This window comes from Conger conger, chromosome 1, assembly GCF_963514075.1.
Source record: "Conger conger chromosome 1, fConCon1.1, whole genome shotgun sequence".
Classification (NCBI taxonomy): Eukaryota; Metazoa; Chordata; class Actinopteri; order Anguilliformes; family Congridae; genus Conger; species Conger conger.
Window position 1 is genome coordinate 73,097,708 of NC_083760.1, and position 26,806 is coordinate 73,124,513.

Below are 26,806 nucleotides of genomic sequence, written 5' to 3' on the forward strand. Positions count from 1 at the left end.
GTCCTGGGAAGGCTGTAAACTGAGGGAGACTCAGCGTTTTTCTTATTTGGCTTCTTCCCTGTAAATTTGGACAAACCTGCTCTTCCTGCAAATTGTTTAGTGGAACCAAATCCCTTCCTGTCTCATTCTGAGAGAACAGAGCAGACTGAAAGTTCATTCTACTCACTTGCCGAAAGACGACACATATTTTCCACCAGGGGGTTTTATGCGTTGGCTAAATGAGACACTTTCACTGAAACACTCTGTTCTCTAATGCCATAGCAGCTGAGATGAACCACTTTCGCTCTGACAGTGAGAGAGAGAGCAAGAGAAAGACAGTAATGTAATCATGTTGCAGCTGACCTCTGTATTGCTAGTGTTTCCCAGTTGGATGTCACAGGTCTGATGTTTGTTAAGTTAATATTTTCTGTAATGGTACGTATTAAACTTTTGTAGACTTTTGTAAAGTGTGTGTGTGTGTGTGTGTGTGTGCATTTTGGACTGTAGCAGCTTGGCTCGCATATGTAGGCGAGTCCAGCCTGGCTCCTCCCTGCCCCTCCCCTCCCTCTCTCTTCTCTCCCTCTCTCCTGAAACACATGAGCTGGGAGAGACAGAGAGGCAGCCAAACTAGAGCTGGAGCCAAAGGCAGAGAGGCTGACGAAGGAGAGAAGAGTTTTCACAGAGCGAGGGACACACTGCAATTCTGGGACTTCACAGAAGGAGGAAAGTCTCACTAAATCCCTGTGCCATTTAGCCTGCCACACACGCTCATAAGGTAAATTTGTGGATGTTTATGTTTCTATCCTGAAATGAAACTTACTGTAATTCCTGATCACTTTTACTTTTGCTATGCTGTGGAATAGAATAGGAAAGTAACTCTTATATTTTCTCTCTGATAACTTCAGATTGAAAGGACCACAGTTTATGATAATATATATCTAATGCATGGTAATTGGTTCATGTAATATACTGCAATAATAATGCTGCAATATGAAAATATTTAAAATGACCATTTGATAATGGTAAAACTATACATTATTTAATCATGTGCTTTATGTTTTCCTCAGAGAGGATATTGTTTTATTTTGTGATTTTGTAGGTACAACTAAACATTGAATGTCAAGAACGTCATCATTGCATTGAAAGATTCAGTTTTTATAGACTTCAAATGGCTAAAACACAATTATTAAGCCTGCAGCATGTAGTAAATAGTTGGCAGATTCTGGTAAAACCAATTTTATTATGGAAATTGTATGTAATTAGGATTTATGTATAAAAGGTAACCTCTAAGCCCTGAAAAATATATTATCATAGGGCATGAACTTTCATGCTTTTCAGGTAAATAGTCTTACTTATCCTTCCATCACCACATTGTGTTTTCACTTTCATAATATAATTATGGTTAATTCAATTTGACCATACATTTTCTTTTTCAGATGTACCAGTAGCTTTATCTATGACTATGAACAACTGTAAACTCCAAAATGTACTCATTAGAGTTTCCAGTTGGAATAGTCTGCTTTATTTCATAAACCTGAGTTTCAAAGGATACACATTCTAATTAACTATCTCTCTGGTTGGCAAAATAGATAAGTAGTTAGTAATCACTTTGCCATCTGACTGCATTCATCTTCCAGATGAACATCTATCTGATAATGTTATTTATTTTGTTATCCTCTTGAAGGTTCTGAATCCAAGTTACTAAACTTAATAATGATTATAAAGGAATGTCAGATATTTATTTGTTTTCACAGCACGTTTGGTGGCCAGTTAAAGAAGCCTCACAAGAAGCCATGGAGACCCCTGGCAAGAAACAAGCCGTCTCTCCTACCCGCATCACCCGTCTCCAAGAGAAGGAAGACCTGAGCAACCTCAATGACCGGCTGGCTGTGTATATCGACAAGGTCCGTTCGCTGGAGGTGGAGAATGCGGGACTGCGCCTCCGCATCACCGAGTCGGAGACCGAGGTCAGCCGCGAGCTGTCCGGCATGAAGGCCGCATACGAGGCCGAGCTGGCCGACGCCCGCAAGACCCTGGACACCGTGGCCAAGGACCGGGCGCGGCTGCAGCTAGAACTGGGCAAGGTGCGTGAGGAACACGCCGAGCTGAAGGCCAGGTAGGATATCTCTGGAGGGGCCGGGGAACAGGGAGGGAGAAGCAAAGTAGGACATTACTGGAGAGGGCCGGGCTTGTACCTAACATGCAGTCCACTTCCTCATGTGCTCACCCGTTTCCTTCAGCTGTAGTGTTGGTTCTTCTCTCCTGACATACATTGAACATTGCCTGGTCACAGTGGGAATTTCTATTGAGTGCAACTTTCTGTGTATGAAACAGATGTTTTCTTTTCAAGAGGTCTATGACACCCCACCAAGTTTGTAGAATTTGTGTTGATTTTTACCTTGACCTGTGATACTTACACTTTAACCAAATTCCATTTGTTCAGTGAATACTGAAACGCAAAGGTCTGGATTGGATGGTCTGATTGCAAAGAAACCACTAAAAGTGTATTAAAAGAGAAGACACCATATTAGAGCAGAGTAGCCTTGGGTGACCTTTCCATTATTAAGTGGGTATAACATGGTGTCAGCTAATTGACAATGCATCTCCCTGTTATATCAAATGTCATGGGAATTTGCATTTCCAGACAGGTGAAACATGCAGGTGTATACACATTTCTCAATCTGTGAAAATTCCAAGACACTATTGTCACTATTAGCATTGAGAGACCGTCATCCCTGCTCTGCTCTGTTGATCATTATGGGTTGAGCCCTGTGGCTAATAATTTCTGTCACCATGAATTATTGATTTTGTTTACTTCCCCTTGAAGTGTGAGTCCACATATGACAGCAGAGAGATGCCTTAAACTGATGGAAATGTTTGCTGAATGGCCTTTCTTATTTCTGGACCATCATTTTCTCAGCCATTCTGCTCCCCTTGAAGTTGTATTTTGAACTTTCGCCTCAGCTTAATGCATGTGTGTGGATGTGAGGATGTTAACGTGTTTCATGTGTGCACCCTGCTTTAACCGATTTAAGCCTGATGAACAGGGACTACAGTGGGCTATGTGGAATAGTACAAATGTGGACTATGAACGATAAACAAATGAGGCAAACAGAAGTACTGGGCTGAAGGACTTGGCTTGAGTATATTTTTATCAGTTGAATGCAGTAGGAGTTAACAGGCCTAGTAGTGGTTCTGGAGGGAATGTGTGCCCTGATAAGTTGAGTAAGGACACCACACCCAGCATGAAACATGTCTGTTTGGGTTATTGGGATTATATCATGTCTCACACCTCCTGGGAACTTGCCCTCACTCCTTATGAAAAGTGTCTGCAATACAACCAATCTGTGGTTTATTTAAAGAGCAGGGCATGTAACATGAAGGTTGCAGCCTCAAATAGATCTGAATCTGTGTGATATAGTATAATCATTCCAGGAAGGGAGTATTTGCTCAGCAACCCATTGCTAACAGTGAGCACCTCTAACTTTCATCCTTATAAAATATGTTTTTCAATTGTGTATGTGTTCAATTCACATCAAGAATATGAGCACAAGGCATATACAGTCTTTTAATAGATTTTATTATTTTAAAATATGGGACAATAGATTTTTATAAACAGTAAGGTTAGTTTTTTATGATACCTTAAAATATTGAAAAATTGTAGAATTACCATTTTACGATTGTCTTTTATTCATTTATGTCTACTTGTCTCTGTCCACTGTGGAATTAACTGCAAACAAACAAAAATAAATTGAATATAGTTTATTCCCTAAGAAACTGCAGAGCTTTAAGCTCTTTTTTACTGCAGTATTATAGATCACTGTTGGTCATATATTGTACGGGCCTTCTTTATGTTGCATCATGTCTTTCTGAATCTGAGAAACCTGACTTTTTTATATCAGAATATCGAATTTATGAAAATACATCACTGTTAATATGAGTTTCATCATTTCATGAATTGGTAAAGCCGAATGAACAGTAGGTTCAGGTAGATTTGAACATTTGGTCAGATATTTTTGTATATTTGTTGCTTTGTCATTCTATTGCTGTAGATCCAATCAGTTTCCAGGGTGATAAAAACGTACCAAGGCAGGACAGCTCATTTCTATTTAAAATGCATGAGCCTGCTCTGGAGAATGTCTCCCTGAGTCACGCCCCTGTGACGTTGCGGAAATGCAGCGCTCCAGTCCGGCGCAGAGAGACTCCATCTCCTGCACTGCAGCCGTGGTGTTTCTCAGTGTTTGGTTGCCTTGGCAACCTTGGCAGTGATGTGTGAGAGGGCTGGTTGAGCTCTGACTCACAGGAGAGGGAGGAGGGGAAAAAACCCATTTACACAGGGAAGCTTTAATGGTCATGCGGGGATACGGATATCCTGCCATCGTTTGCTTTGGTCTGAGGCTGCAGAAGGGGATTTCAGTTCTGTCTGCTTGCTATATTGGCTTGCTGTTTTTGTATTGACTTCTGTGGAAGTGCGTAACAGCTCTGGAGCTCCTGTACTGTAGTTTATGTGAGGCCCAGAGAGGAAAAAGAGGAAAACCTACAGAACTTTGCAGTGACTGTGTCATTCATTGTGTCAGCATGATACACAAAGAAAACCATTGATGTAATGTAAATTCCATTAAAGTTTGCTCATGTGTATGTCTCTACATTATGTTCTCTATGTTACTGGTAACATATTGTGTTTAGCTCAGTAGTCCTCACTCCTGTTCCTGGTGAGCCATGGGGTGTGCTGGTTCTTGTTTTTGCCTTAATATCAGCCACCAATTCAGTCCCAAGAAATCAAGGGAGGTGTGTCAACTGTGTAATTTACTGCCTACTCATTTACATTTACATTTACATTTTTGTCATTTGGCAGATGCTTTTAATCCAAGTGCGACTTACTCACTGGCAGTGTTTGATGTTTGAAAAATCAGAGCTGTATACAGCCCAATGTGAAATACTCTCTGCAGTGGCACATAGGCCCTCACTTTGTGCTGTGTATTGTAGGCCTTCAGTTAGATCCTGTAAGCACAAACATGCACGTTTAGATATCCCCGAGTCAGGCAGAGAGTCTGCAGAGTGACAGCTGCACCCTGCCGCACCTGTTGGCAGCAGAGATTACAGGGTCCTCATGGACCGGAGTGCTGACTGCACCACACCTGTTCTGGCCAAAAGGCCCTGTTGGGCTCACAACATAGCAGCCTTTGTGGGACAATGACAACTCTACACATATGGTTCCCTCGGGCACTGAACACAAGCCTCTGCATTTGGCTGATAATTATACATTTGTCAGCCTCCAGTTTGAAATTCCCATTCCATGATGTGTCCCAGTGTGCAGCCTTGTCCTGTTCAGTCGGGTTAGAGTTCTGAGGAGGACAAGAGTGTCTTGTTAGCTCCTTCTGAAAGATAGAGGGGATCTGTGTGATGCATAAGTCCTCTCGACATACCCATGTTCCAACTCTGACCCTACATTACTACTGTTTTCTGAAATATTGTAAGGTTATTCCTGTTTACGTAACCCTCGGTGTGGTAAGGACAGCTGTTGTGCTGATGGGGTCACTACACGTTTTGTGCCTTTCCTAAAATAAATGCTCCTTGTCCAATTATCTTTATTTAGAAGGGCTTAGATGTGGCTAGAATACATTTGTTACTTATTATTCTGTAGTTCGACACATATAAAATTGCTTGTTATTGAAATTCTATTGTAAAAATCCATCACAGATTCCAAGAAAGTTAGTGCTGTACAGCTTTCCTTGTATATATTTACTTTAAACTGTTTTGCATGTTTTTGTGCTCATCTCATGCAATGGTGCTATCTGTGGTACAGAATATCAGGTTGTGCTTGGGCAGTGCTCCTGTGGAGATGTATTCAGTACCAAATGAAAATGCCATCTATCTGAGTGCACACCAGGCACTGCACTTATCACATAACAAACATGTTTCCTGTGTTTATCCATACAGCTTCCTCCTTATGCAACGCAATTCCATGCTGCTGTCAACGACAGCTCTGTATCTCCATTTTATTTATGTTCAAAACATTCTTAACAGCTTCTAGTCTTATTTTAATATGAATATAAACGTAAGGAAAAGTATGTGGCATTATATACATTTAATATTATAATATTTTTCAATTTACTTATCTAATAACACTGCTACTTACAATTGTGAACTCAAGAAAATATTTTAGCTATAATGAAAATATTGCCATAGAAAATTTCAAGAAATGTTCAATGGTCTGCAGATTTATATAGATAGTGGCAAAATATCAATCCTTTATTCATTCAAAATAACAGGAAGAATATACAGGGTAGATATAAATGTGTGAAGCATTTAGTCTTATCTTACCTGTAAATATTTTGTATTTTGTACTATAGTTTTGGAGTTCAAGGGAGCTATTTTTATTACAAGAAATCATAACAATTCAGTGATGTATTATGCTAACATTATCCTTTTGACCTACTGTACCATTGATTGGGAAAGCCATTTGACTTGGGACAAGAATGACCTTGGCAAGCTCTTTAAATTATTTGGTTTCTTTGTGTGCTCAAGTATTATGCTGAAATTTGCTTTGATAAAAAGGATTCCACTTTTTACATTTCAAGGCCTAAAATCGACTGGATCACGATCACCTCCTGCCATTCTGCATGTAGTGCTATTCTGTTTTTTGCAGTTTTGCAGTTATTTTCTGCAGTTTAATATGTAACACTCCTTTTCCTTCCTCCTACAATATTTACAATATTAATATCTTTCACAAAACTGTCTTAGAACCTCTAATCTTTTTACTGAAAGGGAAAGTTAATTAATGAAGAAATCTATTTATGTTTCTCTGGTACTGAAATGCTCAGTTCTTTCAGTGCTTCTTATGGATATTCTATAAGACACTGTGCAGACTTTATTGTTGTTCCTGGAGAAATTATTGTCATTTTTTACATGTCCTCTAATACTTTCTTGTGACGTTATACTGACACGACACATACACAGTCACACAAAGACCTCATAATTTAAATATTTAAGTAATGTGGAACATTTTTAGATTTGATCATTAAATATGTTTTATTCTTTTTTTGTGATTGAATGTGATTTAACTGTGAAAGCTTTATTCTCCAGTACCCATGGGGGAGAAACCTCTCAGTATTGGTTAGCTGTATTATTATGGCTCTGTTATTCACTCATTCTGTTCATAATATTTAATACTCTGGGTCTGTTAGTCAAAATACATGGGTTCAAAGGTCGGCAAATTGGGTTACTAAAGCAGTTCCACAAGAATCAGCTGAAATCAGGTATACACTGAGGTATTTACTCACACTGAAACTTCTGCAATCTGCATCCCAGGGTAATCTGACAAGGGCGGGTGGGTGATTGTGAAGGGTTTTTTTCCCCCTGCACTTAGACAATTGATTCTACCTGATTGAAGTCCATGATTAGTTAAATAGTTGAATCAGGTGTCATAGTGCTTGGCTAAAACAGAAACCCGCACCCACACTGGCCAATTTTGGATAAGATTGAACACCCAGGGACTAAATTTCATACTGTACAATTCTACGACAAAGCAGACTATGAGCTTTCATTTCCAAGCTTGGTGAGCTTGTAAGTAGTCTAATGAGTAATGTCAGTAATGTAGCATTATAATATATCCGGAACACAATGGATATATGGGAGAATTGTATCTTCATGATTCTTGGATGGCACACCCAATTCCAGCAGCACTACAGATGGTAGAATCTGTCCCTGCTGCTTTGTATGTTGTCTGTAGTTTTCATGGTCTCCCCATTTATGCTGCACACTCTATTCACCCTGCAGGGGCAAAGCAATGGAAATCAGATGTGGAAAGGCTGGAAATAGAAGCTCCTTTGTTGGTTAGAGAGCTATTCCCAGGTTTGGCTGAGAGAGAGATGGTTTGGGCATCACTGGGCTTGAGCTGGTGTGTGTGCCAATGAGATGTGTGTGTGCGTGAGAGGGAGAGGGAGGGAGAGAGAGAGAGAGAGAGAGAGAGAGAGAGAGACAGAGAGAGAGAGAGACAGAGAGAGAGAGAGAGAGAGAGAGAGAGAGAGAGAGAGAGAAATAGAGAGAGCAAGGGAGGTTTGTGTGTGTATGTGTGTGTGTTTGGAAAAGGACTGGAATCAAAGTTTCCATGGTGCTTGGTTCCTTCCTAGTCAAAGCCAAGCTCCATGACTCATTCATCAGGCAAATTGTTTTAAGATGTCAGAGTCCTGAAACCACAGACAAAACATCTCATTGGGTAATGAGGAAAAGGGGTGGGGCTATCGGTGGAATTGGCTGGTGTGTTATATAACATTTCTGGAAACATCTGCATTCAATTTTCATTGAACTTCAAAGGCAAGAATTGAGTCTGTTGAGCATGATGCTTGAGCATGAAATAAAAATTATAATATAACATAACAAAAATAGCATATACACTCAGTGAGCAATTTATTAGAAGAACTGTACACCAGCTTGTTAATGCAAATATTTCATCAGCCAATCATGTGGCAGCAACTAACTGCATAAAAGCATTCAGATGTGGTCAAGAGGTTCAGCTTTTGTTCAGACCAAATGTCAGAATGGGGAAGAAATTAGATCTAAGTGACTTTGACCGTGGAATGAATGTTGGTGCCAGACAGGGTGTTTTGAGTATCTCGGAAACTGCTGATCTCCTGTGACACACAGTAGTCTCTAGAGAAAATAGAGAATGGTGCAAAAAAACTAAAAACATCCAGTGAGCAGCAGTTCTGTAGGCGTTGTTAATGAGAGAGCTTAGAGGAGAAGGGCCAGACTGGTCGAAGCTGACAGGAAGGTGACAGTAACACAAATCGCCACGCAACAACAGTGGTATGTAGAAGAGCATCTCTGAACACACAACGTATCATAGCTCTAAGTAAATAAGTAATAAATACCTAATAAAGTGCTCACTGAGTGTTAGCTAGCATATCATATCATGGTGTTTTGGTTTGTGTGTTTGCTTCAGTGAAAAATGTGTAATGCTCAGGTCACACAGTAGATTAGTCGGCCTTTAATCCTCCATACCTGTACCTAAATGTGGCCCTTGCTGCCTCCTTGTTTTCATCGCTGATCAAGTTAGGGATTTGCTTTTTATTGCACTTAGTTCTTCTGCTTTGTTTGATTCCATCTGTCAATATTTCCAGATAAAAGTTTGACTTTTAATAGCTTACTCTGTGTACTCTAAATGTACTCTAAATACAGGATTTGAGCCCCCAAACCCAAAGGACCATTAATAACAAAATAAGTACTGCTTTGCCACAATTCCTAGACCATGTAGATCAATGTGTAGGTGGGTTTGCAATGACCTTGCTGGACTGTTTGCTTCTGTGTAAAAAAGGCAAAGAAAGCATTAAGACATCATTATCTAAAACATTCCAGCTTGTCAGGAGTAGATAAGATAAAAATTCACACGTTGATGAATCACACTGACTATATATGGAAAACTATTCCCAATTGTCTGTTAAAGGCAGAGCTTGAAATCAACCTGGATTGGAGGAAAGGCATGGCTTATTAGGGTTGTTTGATTTTGTTTGTAAAATGTAGTTTAATGTTCAATAGGGTTGTTGACAAGTTGCAACCCTAATTGTCGGTAAAGTTTGTATAGGTGCATCTTAGACATTTTGTTTCTCTTGGGACAATAGCTGTATTTGGATTGTAAATCACTATTGCTCTGGTAACTGGGAATGGTTTCTGTTGAATATCTTGCCATGTCATATTGTAGGATGTAGATGCATGTGAGAAACAGCTGTTATCTTGGGGATGACAAGGACCTCTTTCATTTCCTTCCACTATCTTCCTCACACCAAGGAAGCATTGACCAAGTGTTCATTTGTTGCTCCAAAGTTGTTTGCCGTGAAATATGGACGTCTTTCACTTTGCATGCACGTGTAAGTGCCTTGGCACAGCTGGCTTTAAGATTTTTAGCCGTAATGAAGCAATGAGCACGTGTTAGCAGTCACAAAGACAGAAGGCAAAGAGGAAATGCTTTTGTGTGAGATCATCCCAAATTAGTCAGTGTAGTAGAAAAGTATATCTTTTTTGATCAATTGCTATTTTGATTAATTGTTATTAATAATTTGGCACCCAATGTGCGGCTGCACATATCCAATTCCCACCCTAATTTGGAATGTCCCATTTCTTGCAACTGCAGAAGCTATTTCAGGAGAGTACAGGCATCACGGTTCTCCTCTGAAACATGCAGAGTCAGCAGCTGCTTCTTTGCACACAGCAGGCTACAGCTCAGCTCAGTGTAAGTGTAGAGTCGGAGGAAGACCTTTTCATATGCAACTTGGGCACATAGACCATGGGTGACCAGTTGACCTGCAGGGGTCGCCAGACTGGAGAAACTGGAGTGTGTTGTTTGTTTCTAAACTAACGACACACACTAGACCGTATAATATCCTCAAAGCTCTTTTGCTGAAGTTCATTCAATGTGTACTGTTCTTTGACTGGGGAACACCCTTCAAGGTGTGATTCAGGAGTGAGTGAGTGGGCTATAAATATGTAAGTGAGGAAACTGATTGAAAATTGTTCCCAGAGAAGGGGAGCTGCTCAGGAATATCTACTAGGTTTTTAACTTATTCTGGACTGCAGCCATACGACACATGCCCAACCGACAGGCTCAGTGTAAGAGATTAATCAGGCCTGACATTTCCTCCGGTGCTAAAAACCCTAGCCAAAGTGTGTGTGTGTGTGTGTGTGTGAGAGAGAGAGAGAGAGAGAGAGAGAGAGAGAGAGAGAGAGAGAGAGAGAGAGAGAGAGAGAAGAGAGAGAGAGAGAGAGAGAGAGAGAGAGAGAGAGAGAGAGAGAGAGAGAGAGAGAGAGAGAGAGAGAGAGAGAGAGAGAGAGAGAGAGAGAGAGAGAGGGGAGGATTTAAAACTCTTTAGGATTATTGGTTTTGGTCATAAATGTGTGTATTGTATTTCACTGCTTCTCATTGGAGTCTCTGCACCATACAAGAGTTATCTCAAAAACATTTCCGTGATACACTCACCTCAAAGCTCAAAATTTATAGTAAATTCAACTTCTCTAGACTATGTCTATATAGGCAATACAACTAAAAGTTATCTGCTGACTAACTGTTTCCACTTTCGCATCATTACAGTTACAGTCAGTGGTTGCAAAAATAATTCCACTCTGTTTCAGTTATATGCATACAATGAAAAAGCAGTTTAAAGACTAGACCTTATTGTCATGGTAGCCCCACAGTTAAACAATCAGAACAGTCCGCTTGCTAGCAGTCTGCTCCTCACTCAAGTGGACACACAAGAGCTATGAGTCACACAAGATTGGAAGCAGAACTGAGACATTCCTTTTCTCCATTTGCATCCATAAACACATACTGTAGCTATCAGTCTCATCTCTGTAGACATATATATCACTTATGTATTTGTTTATATATTCAATATATCATTCTGCATCTTCACTTTAGAGTGCGTATTTTTCTACACTCCCAGCATCATCTTTCTACTTTGCTTCCTCAAATAAATGCATTCCTGCTGAATCTACAAGTCTCTCATCCACTTCTCTCTCTCTCTCTCTCTCTCTCTCTCTCTCTCTCTCTCATACTCCCTCACTCACTCACTCCCTCACTTACAAACAAACACACACAAACACACCAGTCCTACAGACAAAGGGCTAGTTGGAACAAACAATGCATGTCTTTGTACCAACCAAGTTTTCCCTGCTTCCCTCCTCTCATCCATTGATATTTCCATCCATGGTGTACTGGACCCAAAGTCTGTCTCCAAGTTAACATCCATACAGTTCGGTTTGGTATGAAATTATATATTTATAATTTAAATAGTGAAAAAAGCTCCCCAGCCAATTAAAAGAGTTTATTATTCCAAAACAGTCATGCTGTAGGGTTCTTTGCAGCACTTTTTAATACATGTGAGTGAATAATATAATGAAATTTGTGAACTGTGGCACTATTGTATAAGGCTAAGCTAACAAGTTGATGCAAAGAGGTGTAATGGTAGTTTGATCCATTAGGCTGATCTCATGCTGAGCTGTTGCACTGGTGGCTCAAGCCATAGAAATATTGCAAGGTGTCAAATTAATGTTTTTTAAAAAAGACTGATGTGTTGTCATATTGTTTGGTCGGTTATTCAAGAGAAATTCCTAGCCTGTTACAGCTCAGATGGGACTTAACTGTACTACACACAGAAAATGTTCAGATCAGTCGCTCCATGAGGCCAACTGTATGTGAGTGGCTGTAAATTTGTACAGAATGTGACTGAACAGCCCTGCTGTTGTCACGGAGGACCTGACCCAGAGGGAATTTCGCTGTACTCTCGCAGAAATGCCTTCCCCTCCAACCCGTTAACATAACATTCCTCACTGTTCCCTCGGCCGGCCGACACATAGCTCAGCTTCTTCCTCAGTTTATCGTAGATCGGCATAACGCATACAGGTGAAAGTGTATGCTATATTCTAGCTGCTAACTGGTCAGTGCCATAGGAGCTACTGCTTTTTCATGTCATCTGTCAAGTAGATACATATTTAAAGCAATTTTTACTATTTTACATTTTAGTTCAAACTACATTTTAGTTTAGCTTCTGTTTGACCAGTCTTCCAAACAGATATTTTGGATAAGCAGAGATTTTCTCCCTGGGTGTATGATATTAAGTGGCAAGAACTGCTGCACTGCACTGCCCTATAGTGAGTTTAAGACTGAAGCAGAGTAAAATTCAACGTTTAATATTGTTTGTCATAAATAATTCAGGTGCATGTTGTCCATTTAAAGGGCTCCATATTTACTGAAGAAGTCCCAGCTGAATGGGCACAACAGCGGGATCTCATTCAGGGGCTCAACTCAACTACCAAAACAACATATTTTGTCACTGGGGAGGATATACTTTATGTGTAATGTTGCATGCTTGTGCTCACAGTCGAGTATTTGTGCATGTATAAATATGAGAGATGTGTATTTATATTGTGCGTATTTATCTTGATATAATTGGAAGCTGCTGGCAGTGGTTGAGGGGCAACAAGGTGAGATTAGTGGTCTGGAAGCTGTCTCTGAAACAAGCTGGCCTCATTAATGTCAATCAAGATTGGACTGAGAGCAGAATACAGAGAAACATGCTGTATATGTTTCCTGTTGGGCTTGACTTTTTTCCAGGCATCACAGCAGAAGCAGTTATCCTTCATTTTCTTACTTTATTATTGTCATTACTTTCTTTATGTATTGGTCCACTTATTGTTTATTGACACGTACTGTACCGGTATGTACGTACATACATACTGTACATATACACTTTATTACTTTAAACTTTTGTTTTTTTTAATTTGGTATTTATTTGACTTATTTGACTTTTTGGTCATCTGCTGTTGTAGCCTATCCGCTTAAAAGGTTTGACGCGTTGTGTGTTCAGCATAATGCTGTTGTAATGTGTGGTTATTAGCATTACTGTCACCTTCACGTGTGCTTGGCCTGTCTGGCTCTTCTCCACTGAGCTCTCTCATTAACAATGCATTTTTGCCTGCAGAAATGCTGCTCACTGAATGTTTTTTGTTTTTCACACCATTCTCTGAATACTCTAGAGACTGTTGTGCATGAAAATCCCAGGAGATAAGCAGTTTCTGAGATACTCGACCCACCCTGTCTGTACATATACATGCACGTGGGTGCGCACACACAAACACACACACACACACCCACAGGGATGAATACTGTTTTTGTAAGAAAATGTTTCAGTTTCCCCAAATTCTCGTCCTTGGCTGGGGATATCCACACTGGCATTCCCAGACAGATATCTTACAAAAGCCGAAGCCAATATAATTGCTGGCTGTGAATGTGTTGTTTGCTTCTAAACTACTGGCAGTGAGTTGATGGACTGGCAAACTGTACTCTTGCATTCACAGAAACACCAAGAAAGAGTCTGAACTGGGGGGCGCTTTAGCCCGGCTGAAGGATCTGGAGGCCCTTCTCAACTCCAAGGATGCCTCCCTGACCACAGCCCTGGGAGAAAAACGCACCCTGGAGGCCGAACTTCGGGACCTGAAGGCTCAGCTGGCAAAGGTGAGATATCACATAAAATCTGCACAAACAGATTTTTCAGAAGTGAGTGCACTGGCCTTCATAATAACAGAATTAGAGCAGTTCTTCATATTTTACTCCAGCCTATATCAGGTGGCCCTCTCTTCCCATGAAAGTACTTGCAAAAGCAGGGCTATATCATCTAGTAGTTAGATGGCCTTCGGATGGAGGATTTTTACTTTTTAACAGACATAATACATACAAAGTACTTGTCTGTAACATGCACCTGGTTTCAGTGTCCCTGCTTCCTGGATATCACTCTGGTCAAAAGGTACACCAGATCACAATCGCTCCATTCTGGCTTCTGCCCTGAGAAGCATTAGCTCACGCCTTGTGGCACCACAGCATAATAAACAAGGCAGTTACTGCAATAGGAAAATTTATGCAACCAAATGATCAATACAGTGCATAACTGTTTAATATTGTGCATCTCCAAATTAGCGACCATACTTGCATGGGTCCAGGTAAGTAAATTATAGTCATTTATAAATCTACTTCCAAATCCAAATACAAACCTGTCTGTCTTTAGAATGTGGCAGATAAAAATATGAGGCTATATTTGTAATGAACACAAGTGATGCTGACCTTGGACAGACAGACAAGTAATCAAATGGAATAAAATGTGTTCATTGATTCATTTTTATATATAAAAATGTGGATCGTAGATTACCAGGATGTTGCAAACCTTCTACTTCCAGATACTTTTTTGAGGTTTGAGCAAAGTAGTCTATTTTCAGGTTAGGTGACAGATTAATTCAGAGGGTTTTATTGAGTTACACATGCCCTTAAACCTTAACGTGTTTGTTTGAATACGGCCCATTGTTTGTGCTGGGGACCCAAAGCTCCACCTTGTGGTGCAGTGAGGAATTGGACATTCTTTAGTTGGATTGAATTTTTCTTTCTCATTCTGAACAGTTGAACAGCCCTATAATTATTTTGGTTTACAATATGGAGTGGGTTTAGATCATTAGATGTAATGAAAGCTTGCGATTACTGGAGAGACAAAACTACATTTTTCAAAAACCGAAAAACCAATGCATCACAATCATGGGTTTATGCCAATTGGCACTTTATTTGACCACAGTTCAGACTGCTCTTTACACAGTATGAGGTTTTAATGCCATAGAAGCCTAACAAGAGGAACTATACGAACACACAAACCACGGTTTGTATGTTCGGGTGAACACAGCTTATGTAAAGAACTAGAGCGGGACACTTATATGAAAGGTCCGCATGGTGCAATAGGTTTTTTACGAGGTGCTACACATTACAATCCCAGCATGTGATTTGTGTTGGGGAGCCTGAAGGCATTCAAAGAAGACCAAGGGAGCCCAGCTCACTGCTGCCCTCTGTATCTCCCTGTGTATCCCTTAAGCCCACTGTAACCAACGTGCAGCACTGTACTCAGATGTGTGACCCATAGCACCTTCCTGTATGAAGCGTGTTGACCCTGGTGACTGCTCTGTATGAAGCATGTTGACCCTGGTGACTGTTCTGTATGAAGCGTGTTGACCCTGGTGACCGTTCTGTATGAAGCGTGTTGACCCTGGTGACTGTTCTGTATGAAGCGTGTTGACCCTGGTGACTGCTCTGTATGAAGCATATTGACCCTGGTGACTGTTCTGTATGAAGCATGTTGACCCTGGTGACTGTTCTGTATGAAGCATGTTGACCCTGGTGACTGCTCTGTATGCACACAGCTGGAGGCCAGCCTGGCCGATGCCAAGAAGCAGCTGCAGGATGAGATGCTGCGGAGGGTGGACGCAGAGAACCGCATCCAGACCCTGAAGGAGGAGCTGGAGTTTCAGAAGAACATCTACAGCGAGGTCAGCTCTCCCCTCCAGTCCCACTCCCTGAGGGCCAGCGTTAGGGCGGACTCAAGTGCAAACACACACGCACACACACACACGCACACACACAGCTCTCTTATGTTTCCGAGCTCTGTGGCACTTACAGTCCTGGTATAACTGCCGCTCAATATACACCCCACAAGCAGACATGGCTGTAAACACTTCCCAAAACTGATTCAGGATATTTGAGAGAACAGTGAACAGTTGCAAGAAATTATGATTTGCGTGTGGCATGTAATGGTTTTATAATTATGTGAACAATTATGTTCAGTCAGATTTTAGAGTGTAGTGCCTCTTACATGTGTAATTGTGTATGTAAGTGCACCTAGTTACCTCAACCATATAATTAGCATATGGTTGTACGTGATACTTACCAAAATGTACCACCCACTCAAGGAAAGTATGATGTTCAGTGTGATAAGATTCTAGCCCAGGCAGATCTGAGTCTAGAGACTAGGAGAGCCCTAGGCAGGGAAGCCCATGGGACCCTTCTGTATGACTTTCACTGTCTTTATATTACCCCAAACTCCTAAAACTCAATCCTGGAAGGCCCCCTGGCGCTCGGAGCTCCAGACCGTTGCCTGTTCATAATTCGCCCCTGAGCCCAAGTTATCTACTTTAAGCTCATTCAGACCTAGTGGGCTCCACTATCATCTCGTATTTACATTCTCAGTCCTTTTTGTTTATACGTGTTATGACCACCCCATCTGAGTTCCGGTGTTCTTGAGGCTCTGTCCTGACGAGTTGCCCGTCTCTTGCAGGAGCTCAGGGAGACGAAACGGCGGCACGAGTCGCGCATGGTGGAGATCGACAGCGGGCGGCAGCAGGAGTTGGAGAGCAAGCTGGCCGAGGCTCTCACGGACATGCGTGCCCAACACGACCTGCAGCTCCGCCTGTACAAGGAAGAGATCGAGAAGACCTACAACGCCAAGGTACAGGAGCGTAAAACGCTGCGGTAACACACAGCGCAGCGTGTCAGTCTGAAGTGTCTGGCTTGCTTTGTGCAGCTTTCATTATTCAGTCAGTTGGTTTAAAGGAAACATAGTACATAGTACATAGAAGCATCAATTGTACAGCGCTTTGGATAAAGGTGCTATATACATGCCAACCATTTACCATTTAGGTACAATGAGAACACATTATGGTCAGCATAAAGCGTATCATTGTTCATCAGAGGAGCCACCGGCCAACCAACTTGTCACATGCGCTCATCTTGGATACAAAAGAGATCATGGGACATGGTTTGGGGAGCTGGCATAATAAGATACTTCCTGAATGAAAGTTGTGACCGTGTATTCACATCGCCTGTGAGAGTCAGTGCATGTAGCTCAGGTTCCTGACCCCTGCTTCGGCCTGTGTGTGCGTGGCAGCTGGAGAACGCGCGGCAGTCGGCTGACAGGAACAGCCACCTGGTGGGAGCAGCGCACGAAGAGCTGCAGCACATGCGCGTGCGTCTGGAGACCATGTCCGCCCAGCTCAGCCAGCTGCAGAAACAGGTGCGCACGCACACTTACACTCAGTCACTGTCAAGTCACATTTCATTTGACACATGAACTACCGTTTTGGAGAAATACTGTATCTGCAATGCATTTGATGCGCTGACAGCCTCTCAGTCAATTAGCACTTAAGCGAGACAATTTTATTCCATCATTATCTCTATCAGGCATTACAACCTATCATCTTAACATTTATATTATTGGCTTAGCAGACTCTGGCATGCACTTTTTGTACTACTGGATATTGACTTAAGTGATTCTTGCCAAGTGCCCTTCAGGGGCACAACAGCGCTTCTGCCTTTTTTTATATTCTTGTTAAATCAACCATTCTTAGCACTCTTCCATCCCCTGGCCAATACTCTGAAAAAGAGTCCACATCTGAATGGGGCTTCCCTGTAAAAATACAGGATGAATTAAAGAGAGTAAATAAGAGACTTGAGCAGAGTGAGGGTGACTGTTGAATTTCCGGTCCCAGCTGGCCGCACGCGACGCCAGGGTGCGTGAGCTGGAGGAGACGCTGTCCCGGGAGAGGGACGTTCTGCGCCGCCGTCTGGAGGAGAAGGAGCGGGAGATGAGCGACATGCGCCAGCGCATGCAGCAGCAGCTGGACGAGTACCAGGAGCTGCTGGACATCAAACTGGCCCTGGACATGGAGATCTGCGCCTACAGGAAGCTCCTGGAGGGAGAGGAGGAGAGGTGAGACTCTCACACACACACACACACACACACACACACTCAGACATGGAGAGGAGGAGAGGTGAGACTCTCACACACACACACACACTCAGACATGGAGAGGAGGAGAGGTGAGACTCTCACACACACACACTCAGACATGGAGAGGAGGAGAGGTGAGACTCTCACACACACACACTCAGACATGGAGAGGAGGAGAGGTGAGACTCTCTCACAAACACACACACAGAGAGGAGGAGAGGTGAGACTCTTACACACACACACACTCAGACATGGAGAGGAGGAGAGGTGAGACTCTCACACACACACACACACTCAGACATGGAGAGGAGGAGAGGTGAGACTCTCACACACACACACACACACTCAGACATGGAGAGGAGCAGAGGTGAGATTCACACACACACACTCACACACACAGACATTGAGAGGAGAGGTGAGACTCATACACACACACATGTGACATGGAGATCGATAACCATTATCCTATCATAATGATAGGATTTTGGAATGTTATTACAAAATGAAAGTTAATGCAAAGCCTCACACATTTGTTCTAAAATCCTCCCTGTTTTCCCCTCCTCAGGCTGCGTCTGTCCCCCAGTCCACCCCCGACTCGGGTCCCAGTGACCCGCAGGACGGGTTCAGGGACACGTGCCGTCAATACCAGCGGCCATAGCTCCTCTGGAAAAAAACGCCGTCTCAATGACAATGACAGTGAGACCTCCAGTATAGCAGGTGGCGCTGTTGCACGTACCCGAATCATGCAGCAGGCTTCTGCTAGTGGCCGTGTCACTGTGGATGAGGTAGACCTGGAGGGGAAATATGTCCGGCTCAGCAACAGAGCTGACCAGGTGAGAAGGGTATGGAGGCTGGGGTATAATGTACTAAATCATTTTTTATAATTACCATTGCTCGTTGGACAATATTCTGTATGTATAGTGAGTTAGTGCTTAGTCTAGTGCCATAACCTTAGGATGATATGTCCCCGAAACCAAGGTTTACAGATTGTATATTGCAAAGTAATATGATACAATTAATATGATAATAATAATGTACCCAAAACTTCAGTGCTATATGGGATCTGATACTAGTGTGAGAATTTATCATGGGTGGATAAATACATGTACTCCATGTGTGTGATCTCTCTCTGTCCAGGACCAGCCAATGGGCCACTGGCAAGTGAAGAGGCAGGTTGGGTCACAGACCGCCATAGCCTACAAGTTCCCTCCGAAATTCACCCTGAAGGCTGGACAGGCTGTTACAGTAAGCTGCGCACCATTTTTGAGGAATAGAGCCTGAGAAAATGAAAGATGGAGATATTGTATTGTATATTGTGTTGTGAGGCAGTGAAATTAGAGGTGTAATTAGTGGCTATGTGTTTGTGGTCTTTTTAATTGGTTAAGACTTAAGCCTGTGTGATGGCATTATACAGACCAGTCGAGGGACTGTACTCAGGGGCATCGTCTGTTCCGACCTGTTCCATGCAGATTTGGGCATCAGGGGCCGGCGGCACTCACAACCCTCCCTCTGACCTGGTGTGGAAGTCCCAGAACTCCTGGGGCAGTGGGGACCAGTTCCAGACCACCCTGATTACTGCCAACGGAGAGGTGGGTGCCATCAGTACGCCCATTAACCGTGTGTGTCTGCATGTGTGTGCATGTATGTGAGTATACCTGCACGCATATGTGTGTGTCTGGGGTAGGTCATACTTGTGTAAACAGAAAGACTTACGCAACATATTTCTAATAGCTAACATACAAAAAATGTATTTTTCTTTTCAGGAAATGGCGATGAGGAAAGTCACGCGTACACTGTTTCAGGATGAGGATGATGATGATGACATGGTAAGGGGGGTGATGTTACAGAGGCTGATGGGAAATTGAGTCTGTGGTGGGCAGTATGTATACAGACTTGTATTCTTGTCCTAAAAGGCACATCTCTAGGCAAGGGGAAATGGAAAATGGAAAAAGATAAAAGTGAATGGGGAGTTAACTGGAAAATGATGTGATATAGCGGCTGTACTAAAGTAATAACAGTGTCTTCATATTGCCACTAGGGGGTATGAAGAAACTAATAAGAGGATAAATGAAAGGAGCCAGAACTTCAGACGTGTAGATATTCAGGCTCTTGTTGTTCTGGATGTTCTGTCATGAGAATATTCACATTCTGCCATAAAGTGATGATAGTATTGTAGCATTTTTATAATATAAGAGATAAATAAGCCTCTAGAGACATTTGTGAATTAACAGATTTCCTGGCATGGAGACACTTCTGATAACAGTTGACGGTGGATATGTCCCTCGCTGTACCCCCTAATGGCATAAGGAGACACTTCTGATAACAGTTGACGGTGGATATGTCCCTCGCTGTACCCCCCTAATGGCATAAGGACACACTTTTGATAACAGTTGACGGTGGATATGTCCCTCGCTGTGCCCCCCTAATGGCATAAGGAGACACTTCTGATAACAGTTGACGGTGGATATGTCCCTCGCTGTACCCCCCTAATGGCATAAGGAGGCACTTCTGATAACAGTTGACGGTGGATATGTCCCTTGCTGTACCCCCCTAATGGCATAAGGAGACACTTATGATAACAGTTGACGGTGGATATGTCCCTCGCTGTACCCCCTTAATGGCATAAGGAGACACTTCTGATAACAGTTGACGGTGGATATGTCCCTCGCTGTACCCCCCTAATGGCATAAGGAGACAGTTCTGATAACAGTTGACGGTGGATATGTCCCTCGCTGTACCCCCCTAATGGCATAAGGAGGCACTTCTGATAACAGTTGACGGTGGATGTGTCCCTCTCTGTACCCCCCTAATGGCATAAGGAGACAGTTCTGATAACAGTTGACGGTGGATATGTCCCTCGCTGTACCCCCCTAATGGCATAAGGAGACAGTTCTGATAACAGTTGACGGTGGATATGTCCCTCGCTGTACCCCCCTAATGGCATAAGGAGGCACTTCTGATAACAGTTGACGGTGGATATGTCCCTCGCTGTACCCCCCTAATGGCATAAGGAGGCACTTCTGATAACAGTTGACGGTGGATATGTCCCTTGCTGTACCCCCCTAATGGCATAAGGAGACACTTCTGATAACAGTTGACGGTGGATATGTCCCTTGCTGTACCCCCCTAATGGCATAAGGAGGCACTTCTGATAACAGTTGACGGTGGATGTGTCCCTCTCTGTACCCCCCTCCAGGCGGCTCACAGCAGCTGTGGGGACGGCGAGTACAACCTGCGCAGCCGCACGGTGATCTGCGGGTCCTGCGGCCAGCCCTCGGACAAGACCAGCGCCGGCTCCGTGACGGCCAGCTCAGGGGTCTCCAGCGTCTCCCGCTCGGCCCGGAGCAGCGGGGGGGGTCTCCCTGAGGGCGTGGTCCCCCACTCCTTCCTGATGGGAAACAACATGCCCCGACAGGTACGGCAGCAGCCTAGCCATAATGCGGACTTTCAGTATTGATTCAGAATGTAGGGTCATTTCCTGAAGCATGACAAAATATATGCATAAAAAAAATACATAGAACAATTATAGGCCTGTAGCATATTCGCTACTGTATTCACTCAGAACCTAAAGTTTTCTACTTACAGTGTCCTCCAGGGATCAATTTTTATACTCCTGTGCTGCCCAGAAAACTTTCCACATTGCCATAGTTATGACCTCACTTTCCATGTACGTGCAGATGTGCAGCTATTTATAGAAACACATGTACTGATGTCCCAAAGATATTAAAAATGAGATTTCCCAGAACTTATTCCAGTTGCATTTTTACATAATCAGATATTCAGGAAATGAGATACAGAATCTTCGCGTCAGCTTGGACATAAATCTTTGGAAAACATTTTCAGAAGGGTCATACAGTCTATAATCAGCAAATGAATATTTCCACAGTTATATCTCTGTTACCCATGATTCAGTTCAATGAAGATTAGATTACTGAAAGTTACCCATTCAGACATAGCAAGCCTTTGTTCTGACTAGCCAGAGAAACACATACCCGTCAGTCTGGCCTCCTTAAACTGGTTAGGAGTTGACTTTAAGGTTACCCTAAGGTTACTTACTTTGAAAGGTTTACATGGCTTAGCCTCTGTACATCTCACTGAACTCTTCAGCTTGTGTCAGCTGAGAGTAATCTAGAGTTAATGATAAAGTGTCTGGAGATTTGTTTCTGGGGAGGGGGAGGGGGGGATCCCCAGTCTACACTGTACTGGGGAATGCCCAATCAGCTTTTAGGCTTTTAAATGGCTTTGTATCCTTTTATTTTATCGTATTTGATTGTCTTCTCTTTTTCCTTGTTTTACTTTTTTGCTTGTTTCTTGATTCTTGCTTTTCATTACTGCTCTGTTCTGCTCTGTGTCAGATTTTAAACAGGTCACACAGCAGTGCAGCTACATACAGATGTAAATAGCACTGGAGAATATGTGCTACTTCATGTTATCTGAAACCTTGACAGGCAGGCATGTTGCTGAGAATTCCTGCCACCATAGGCTACATGCAGGTCTTCTTACCCCGTACCCCTCTTTATGCCCCCCGCCTCCGCAGAGTGGCCCCAGACCGGAAAACTGTGCCATCATGTAAACTCAGGACAGCGCCACCTGTAGGAGATGGACGGAAAACCACCTTTTTCTACACATGGAAGGAGCATCTCTATTTCTCTATCTATATATTGTGTTTAAGAGACTTTTATTTAAGTCTTATTTTTTACATCATAATCTGCAGATATTTTTATATATATGAGTATTTAGTAGGTTTTACTTAACTTGCTTAAATGTGGCAATAAGCTTGGCACTGCAGATGTTTACCAAATATATATATATATATATGGTGGGATATGATGCAGCAGAGGACCCATTAGCCACCAGATGCTTTTAAAACAGTCTCAGTCATGGAGTGAAGGAGTGGTGGAGAGGAGGCACTGCCATGCACAGCAGTTTGTTTCACCCTGCGGTTCAATGTCTCAGATCTTTGCTGTCATTACTGGTCACGCCCAGGTTAGGAACCCTGAACTGAATCAAACTACTCTGTGCTTGGGAGAGAGCCTGTCACCCTGGCATACTGCTTATCCCAGTGAATGTCAACTCTTCAACATAAATCAACAACAGATGCACAACTGTAAGAAATTATAGTAGGGATGTTTATCTTTTAACATTAAACTTCAAGACATAAGTGTTCATTTTCCCTTTTTGGATGGGATATACATTTTATTATTCACTGTTAAGTTAATACTTTTAACCTATGCACTAAAATGCTCCCAGTTCAGAGTAGTACTAAATTATTCAGCATTTCACTGGTGGAAATGCATGAAACGTTTTTGTAACAGAATAGATCTGTGATGGTTCTGTGTGGAAAATCTATTTGTCATGGGAACAGTCTTACAGAATAAGGAATTTAGCTCAGAAGTGTATAATTTGCATTTTAGAATTTGACCCCATGTACAATTAATCTTAGATTCCAAATGCAAAAGCATGCACTGCAACCCCTCACATTACTTATATTTCATGTTAGTAAAAAGTATTATTTTTAAAATTGAATGGTTTACTACGCGTTTGTACAAAGTTGCATAACTGCATAACTGCAGATTAATTGAAATTAGACTCATCCATTAGCTTTTGTTGTGGGGTAGTGAAATTGTTAAATGATTGGGCAATGTTGTTGGTCTAAGATTATGGCAGCTTTATGTGGGCTCTTTAGTGATAGTTTCATGCACAAAGTTTAAAGTGACACTAAACCTGTAACATTTGAGATGGCAAAAATGCAAGGATTTTCAAGGCTAATTTATATAGAGACTATTGTCTCTGAAATTATATATTTTTGTAAGGTCTACAAAATGAATTTTGTTATCAAATAGAGACAATAATTTATTTCTGCCCTCAGTAGATTAGTACAGTATGTTGCCATACCAAAGACATTTATTTAAGTTTCTGAAAATATGAAATGATATCAATGAAAATCATATGCGCTGTACAATGGACATTTCACTCCATTTTTGAACCTGACCCACTTCTCCGATGACAGTGTTGATTGTCAAGTGTTGTTCACAATACTCTCTCCTATAGCTGTTCTCAAATATTGTTCTCAAGCTTCTTGTTTGCTTTGAACTGTAAGTTCTGTGGGGGCAAAATAAATTAGGGCACATCATTTTTTCTAAAACCGTTCCATTAGATCATGATTGTGGATATTATACATTATAGAAAAACACACAGAATAGTTTTTTCAAAAATATATTTTCCTGATTACTTGAGCTTGATGCTTTTTGGTTGATGACAATTTTATTAACAATAGACAGTTTTACAAATTGAAGGATAATAATCAACTGAAGTGTGTCACCATATTTATTTTAACATCAGTTTTTAAATGTCATGTGGATGTGGTGCTTCACTGTTAGGTCTCTAAGTACAAAATGGAATTGAATTCAGCAGGAGTTGTGCAATGCTGCCACTGAAGGCTTAAAGATGAACTGTACTGTATATTCTCCTATACTTATATGAATGGTACCAGTTCCAATGTCTGATTGAGACTGTTCTTTTCATAAAATTAACCAAAGACAAATTTACTGAAAGACGTTTTGTCCGAAGTAACAGCTTAAATGTTTCCTTGGTTTCATACATTGCATTGAATGTAAAACAAAAAATGAATAAATGCTTTCCCCCACAAATCAAGTATCTTGTATTATCAAATGGCAATGGTATGAGGATATTTTCAGTATTACTGTGATATCTTGTTGCATCTTAAATGAATTTGGTGTACCGAGAACCACATCTACAAATGAAAGAATTCAAACATTTTATATACATTATATACAAGGTAAAGGCTGGTTACATTCAGCATATAACATTCTGACCAAGGGTATGGCTGAACAACAGCGATATTTTGTCCAATGCTCCACAAGCAAAGCAGTGAAAATATGTACTTTTCTTGGTTGTGAAGGTGCCCTGAAAATACGGTGCCTACAGTACACCAGCGATGGTTTAGTCGCTTGTGTACTGAAACCATACAATAAAATGTTGTCAATTCAACTTAAACGGTTAATGAGTTTAAATGTGATCAAAGTACATTTTCAGTTGATTTAACACTGACCACTGTGCTGTGTAAGGTTACAAACCCACCATATGATTTTTAACTATAAAGGCTAGGAGGAGTCCATGCCTCAATTAAAAGACTACACATAAAAAGTATGGCTTGGATTCAATCAACATTTTCCCTTAATTTCATTTGGAAGTAAATTCAGGTTTTTTTTTTTCTTCAGACATTTTTGGCAAGTTAATTTAGGTGATTACTGTGACCCAAATTTAAGGAGAAATATTGATTGAATGACTAAATCCTGTCTGTATATACCATTGTATGTCCCAAACCCATGTGAAATGCACTTGTCCCTGTCTGTATCCCAGGTTTTGTCAACTGACTGAAATCTATCCAGCAGGTGGCAGTGTTATGCTATCAGAGAATCCCACAATTCTTGGCTTCCTTTATCCAACAGTAAGCATATGTATGGTAGTTTAGAGCAGTAGTTTTCAAACATGATCCTGGGGAACCACTGTGTCGGCTGGGTTTTCATCCTACCATAAGTACAACCCTGAATAGTAGGTTAAAAAATCTAACAAAAAAAAACCAACTTAATTCTTACACTTCTTGTTCTGTCATCAACTCACCCACAAATGGTTCAATTCAATTACCGGGTGACCATTCTTTCTGTAGTGACTTATGCTTTCAGTCTATAAATGTAATAGGTCAATAATGTAATCTTTTTCTCAAGAAATGTTTTCCAGCATATTCCAGAAAGTTTGAGTATGAATTTATCTGATTAAATGCCCGTGAAATTGAAAATGAAATATTTATTCTTCATGGCAAACAAAGCTATTTCTGAAATAAGGTGACCTTATGAAGGTAAATCATCCTACAGCCAATATTCATTGCCTAATGAAGAGCAATTAACAGCTCTATCACTAGTAAGAGTTATAATTCTAGCAGGAAGGAAACCTAGCACAGTGGGACCTCAGGGCAGAAGCTGAAAAGCACTGTCAGTGGGGCAGTCTCCTGGGTGTGGGGGAGGGGGGGCGACGCACGGGAGGGAGATCATAGTGTCCCGGGATGTGGCTGTTCACAGGGAGGTCGTAGAGGCTCTGGGACTCCTGTTCAGTGACGTTTCCCAAAGTGCAGCGCTCTGAAAGACAATGGAAAGATAACACAATTAAAACTGTTGAAAGAAAAATGTCGGCGCAATCAGGTTTACACATATGTAATACTAAACACCATGGGAATGCAGTTTGCTATTTACCAATGCATACAAGAGAATACTTGGATATGCCATTGTTTTTTTTTTAAACAATTTTATTGAAGATTTCCCCCCTTTCCCCACTTTTTGGCAGGTCTCATTGCTGCATCCATCTGTGTGAATTTGGGAGAGCACAGGCAAGCACCCGATCTCCAAAATGTGTGCTGTTAGCCAGAACTTATTTTCTCTCTCCACAGTTTGCCAGCTGAGCTGCATAATGCTGGTGTCAGTGGAGTACAGAGGCTGCCAGCACACAATTAACTGATACGCACTGGGGCAGTTTTTAGCGTCTGACATGAAACGCAGTAATTAAAACTAAAAAGGCACAATGCACGATACCAATTTGTTTGTTTTAAGCTATTAGCAATAGTTATATAGCCCAGATATTATTATGTATCCCTAAAATGAATCTCCTCTCAAAGCTCTTCCCCCCCCTCAGCTTCTGCTATCTCTAAGTACATACAGTCAGTCTAT

At 41.7% G+C, this 26,806-nt stretch overlaps 2 protein-coding genes across 4 annotated transcripts in view; one reads left to right on the plus strand and one right to left on the minus strand.

Moving 5' to 3' along the window:
• On the plus strand, nt 1-24,715 carry LOC133122259 (lamin-A-like). Of its 3 annotated transcripts, none has more exons than XM_061232149.1 (13): nt 1-754; nt 1,714-2,095; nt 13,828-13,984; nt 15,703-15,828; nt 16,614-16,784; nt 17,223-17,348; nt 17,824-18,044; nt 18,631-18,898; nt 19,203-19,310; nt 19,535-19,654; nt 19,829-19,891; nt 21,262-21,480; nt 22,603-24,715. In XM_061232149.1, exons 2-13 carry the CDS (start codon nt 1,773-1,775, stop codon nt 22,636-22,638), a joined length of 1,938 nt encoding a protein of 645 aa, XP_061088133.1. In that variant the 5' UTR covers nt 1-754; nt 1,714-1,772; the 3' UTR covers nt 22,639-24,715. The 3 variants fall into 3 exon arrangements, with proteins under 3 accessions (XP_061088133.1, XP_061088143.1, XP_061088125.1); XM_061232141.1 differs by having other exon boundaries at nt 3-754; nt 1,734-2,095; XM_061232159.1 differs by lacking the exons at nt 21,262-21,480; nt 22,603-24,715 and adding an exon at nt 20,297-21,250 and having other exon boundaries at nt 1,734-2,095.
• LOC133122274 (platelet endothelial aggregation receptor 1-like) overlaps nt 24,266-26,806 on the minus strand; it is a 31,394-nt gene continuing 28,853 nt past the window's right edge. Inside the window, exon 23 of the mRNA XM_061232174.1 lies at nt 24,266-26,221. Coding sequence (XP_061088158.1) covers nt 26,079-26,221 — 143 coding nt within the window. The 3' untranslated portion in view covers nt 24,266-26,078. The remainder of the gene's footprint in view (nt 26,222-26,806) is intronic.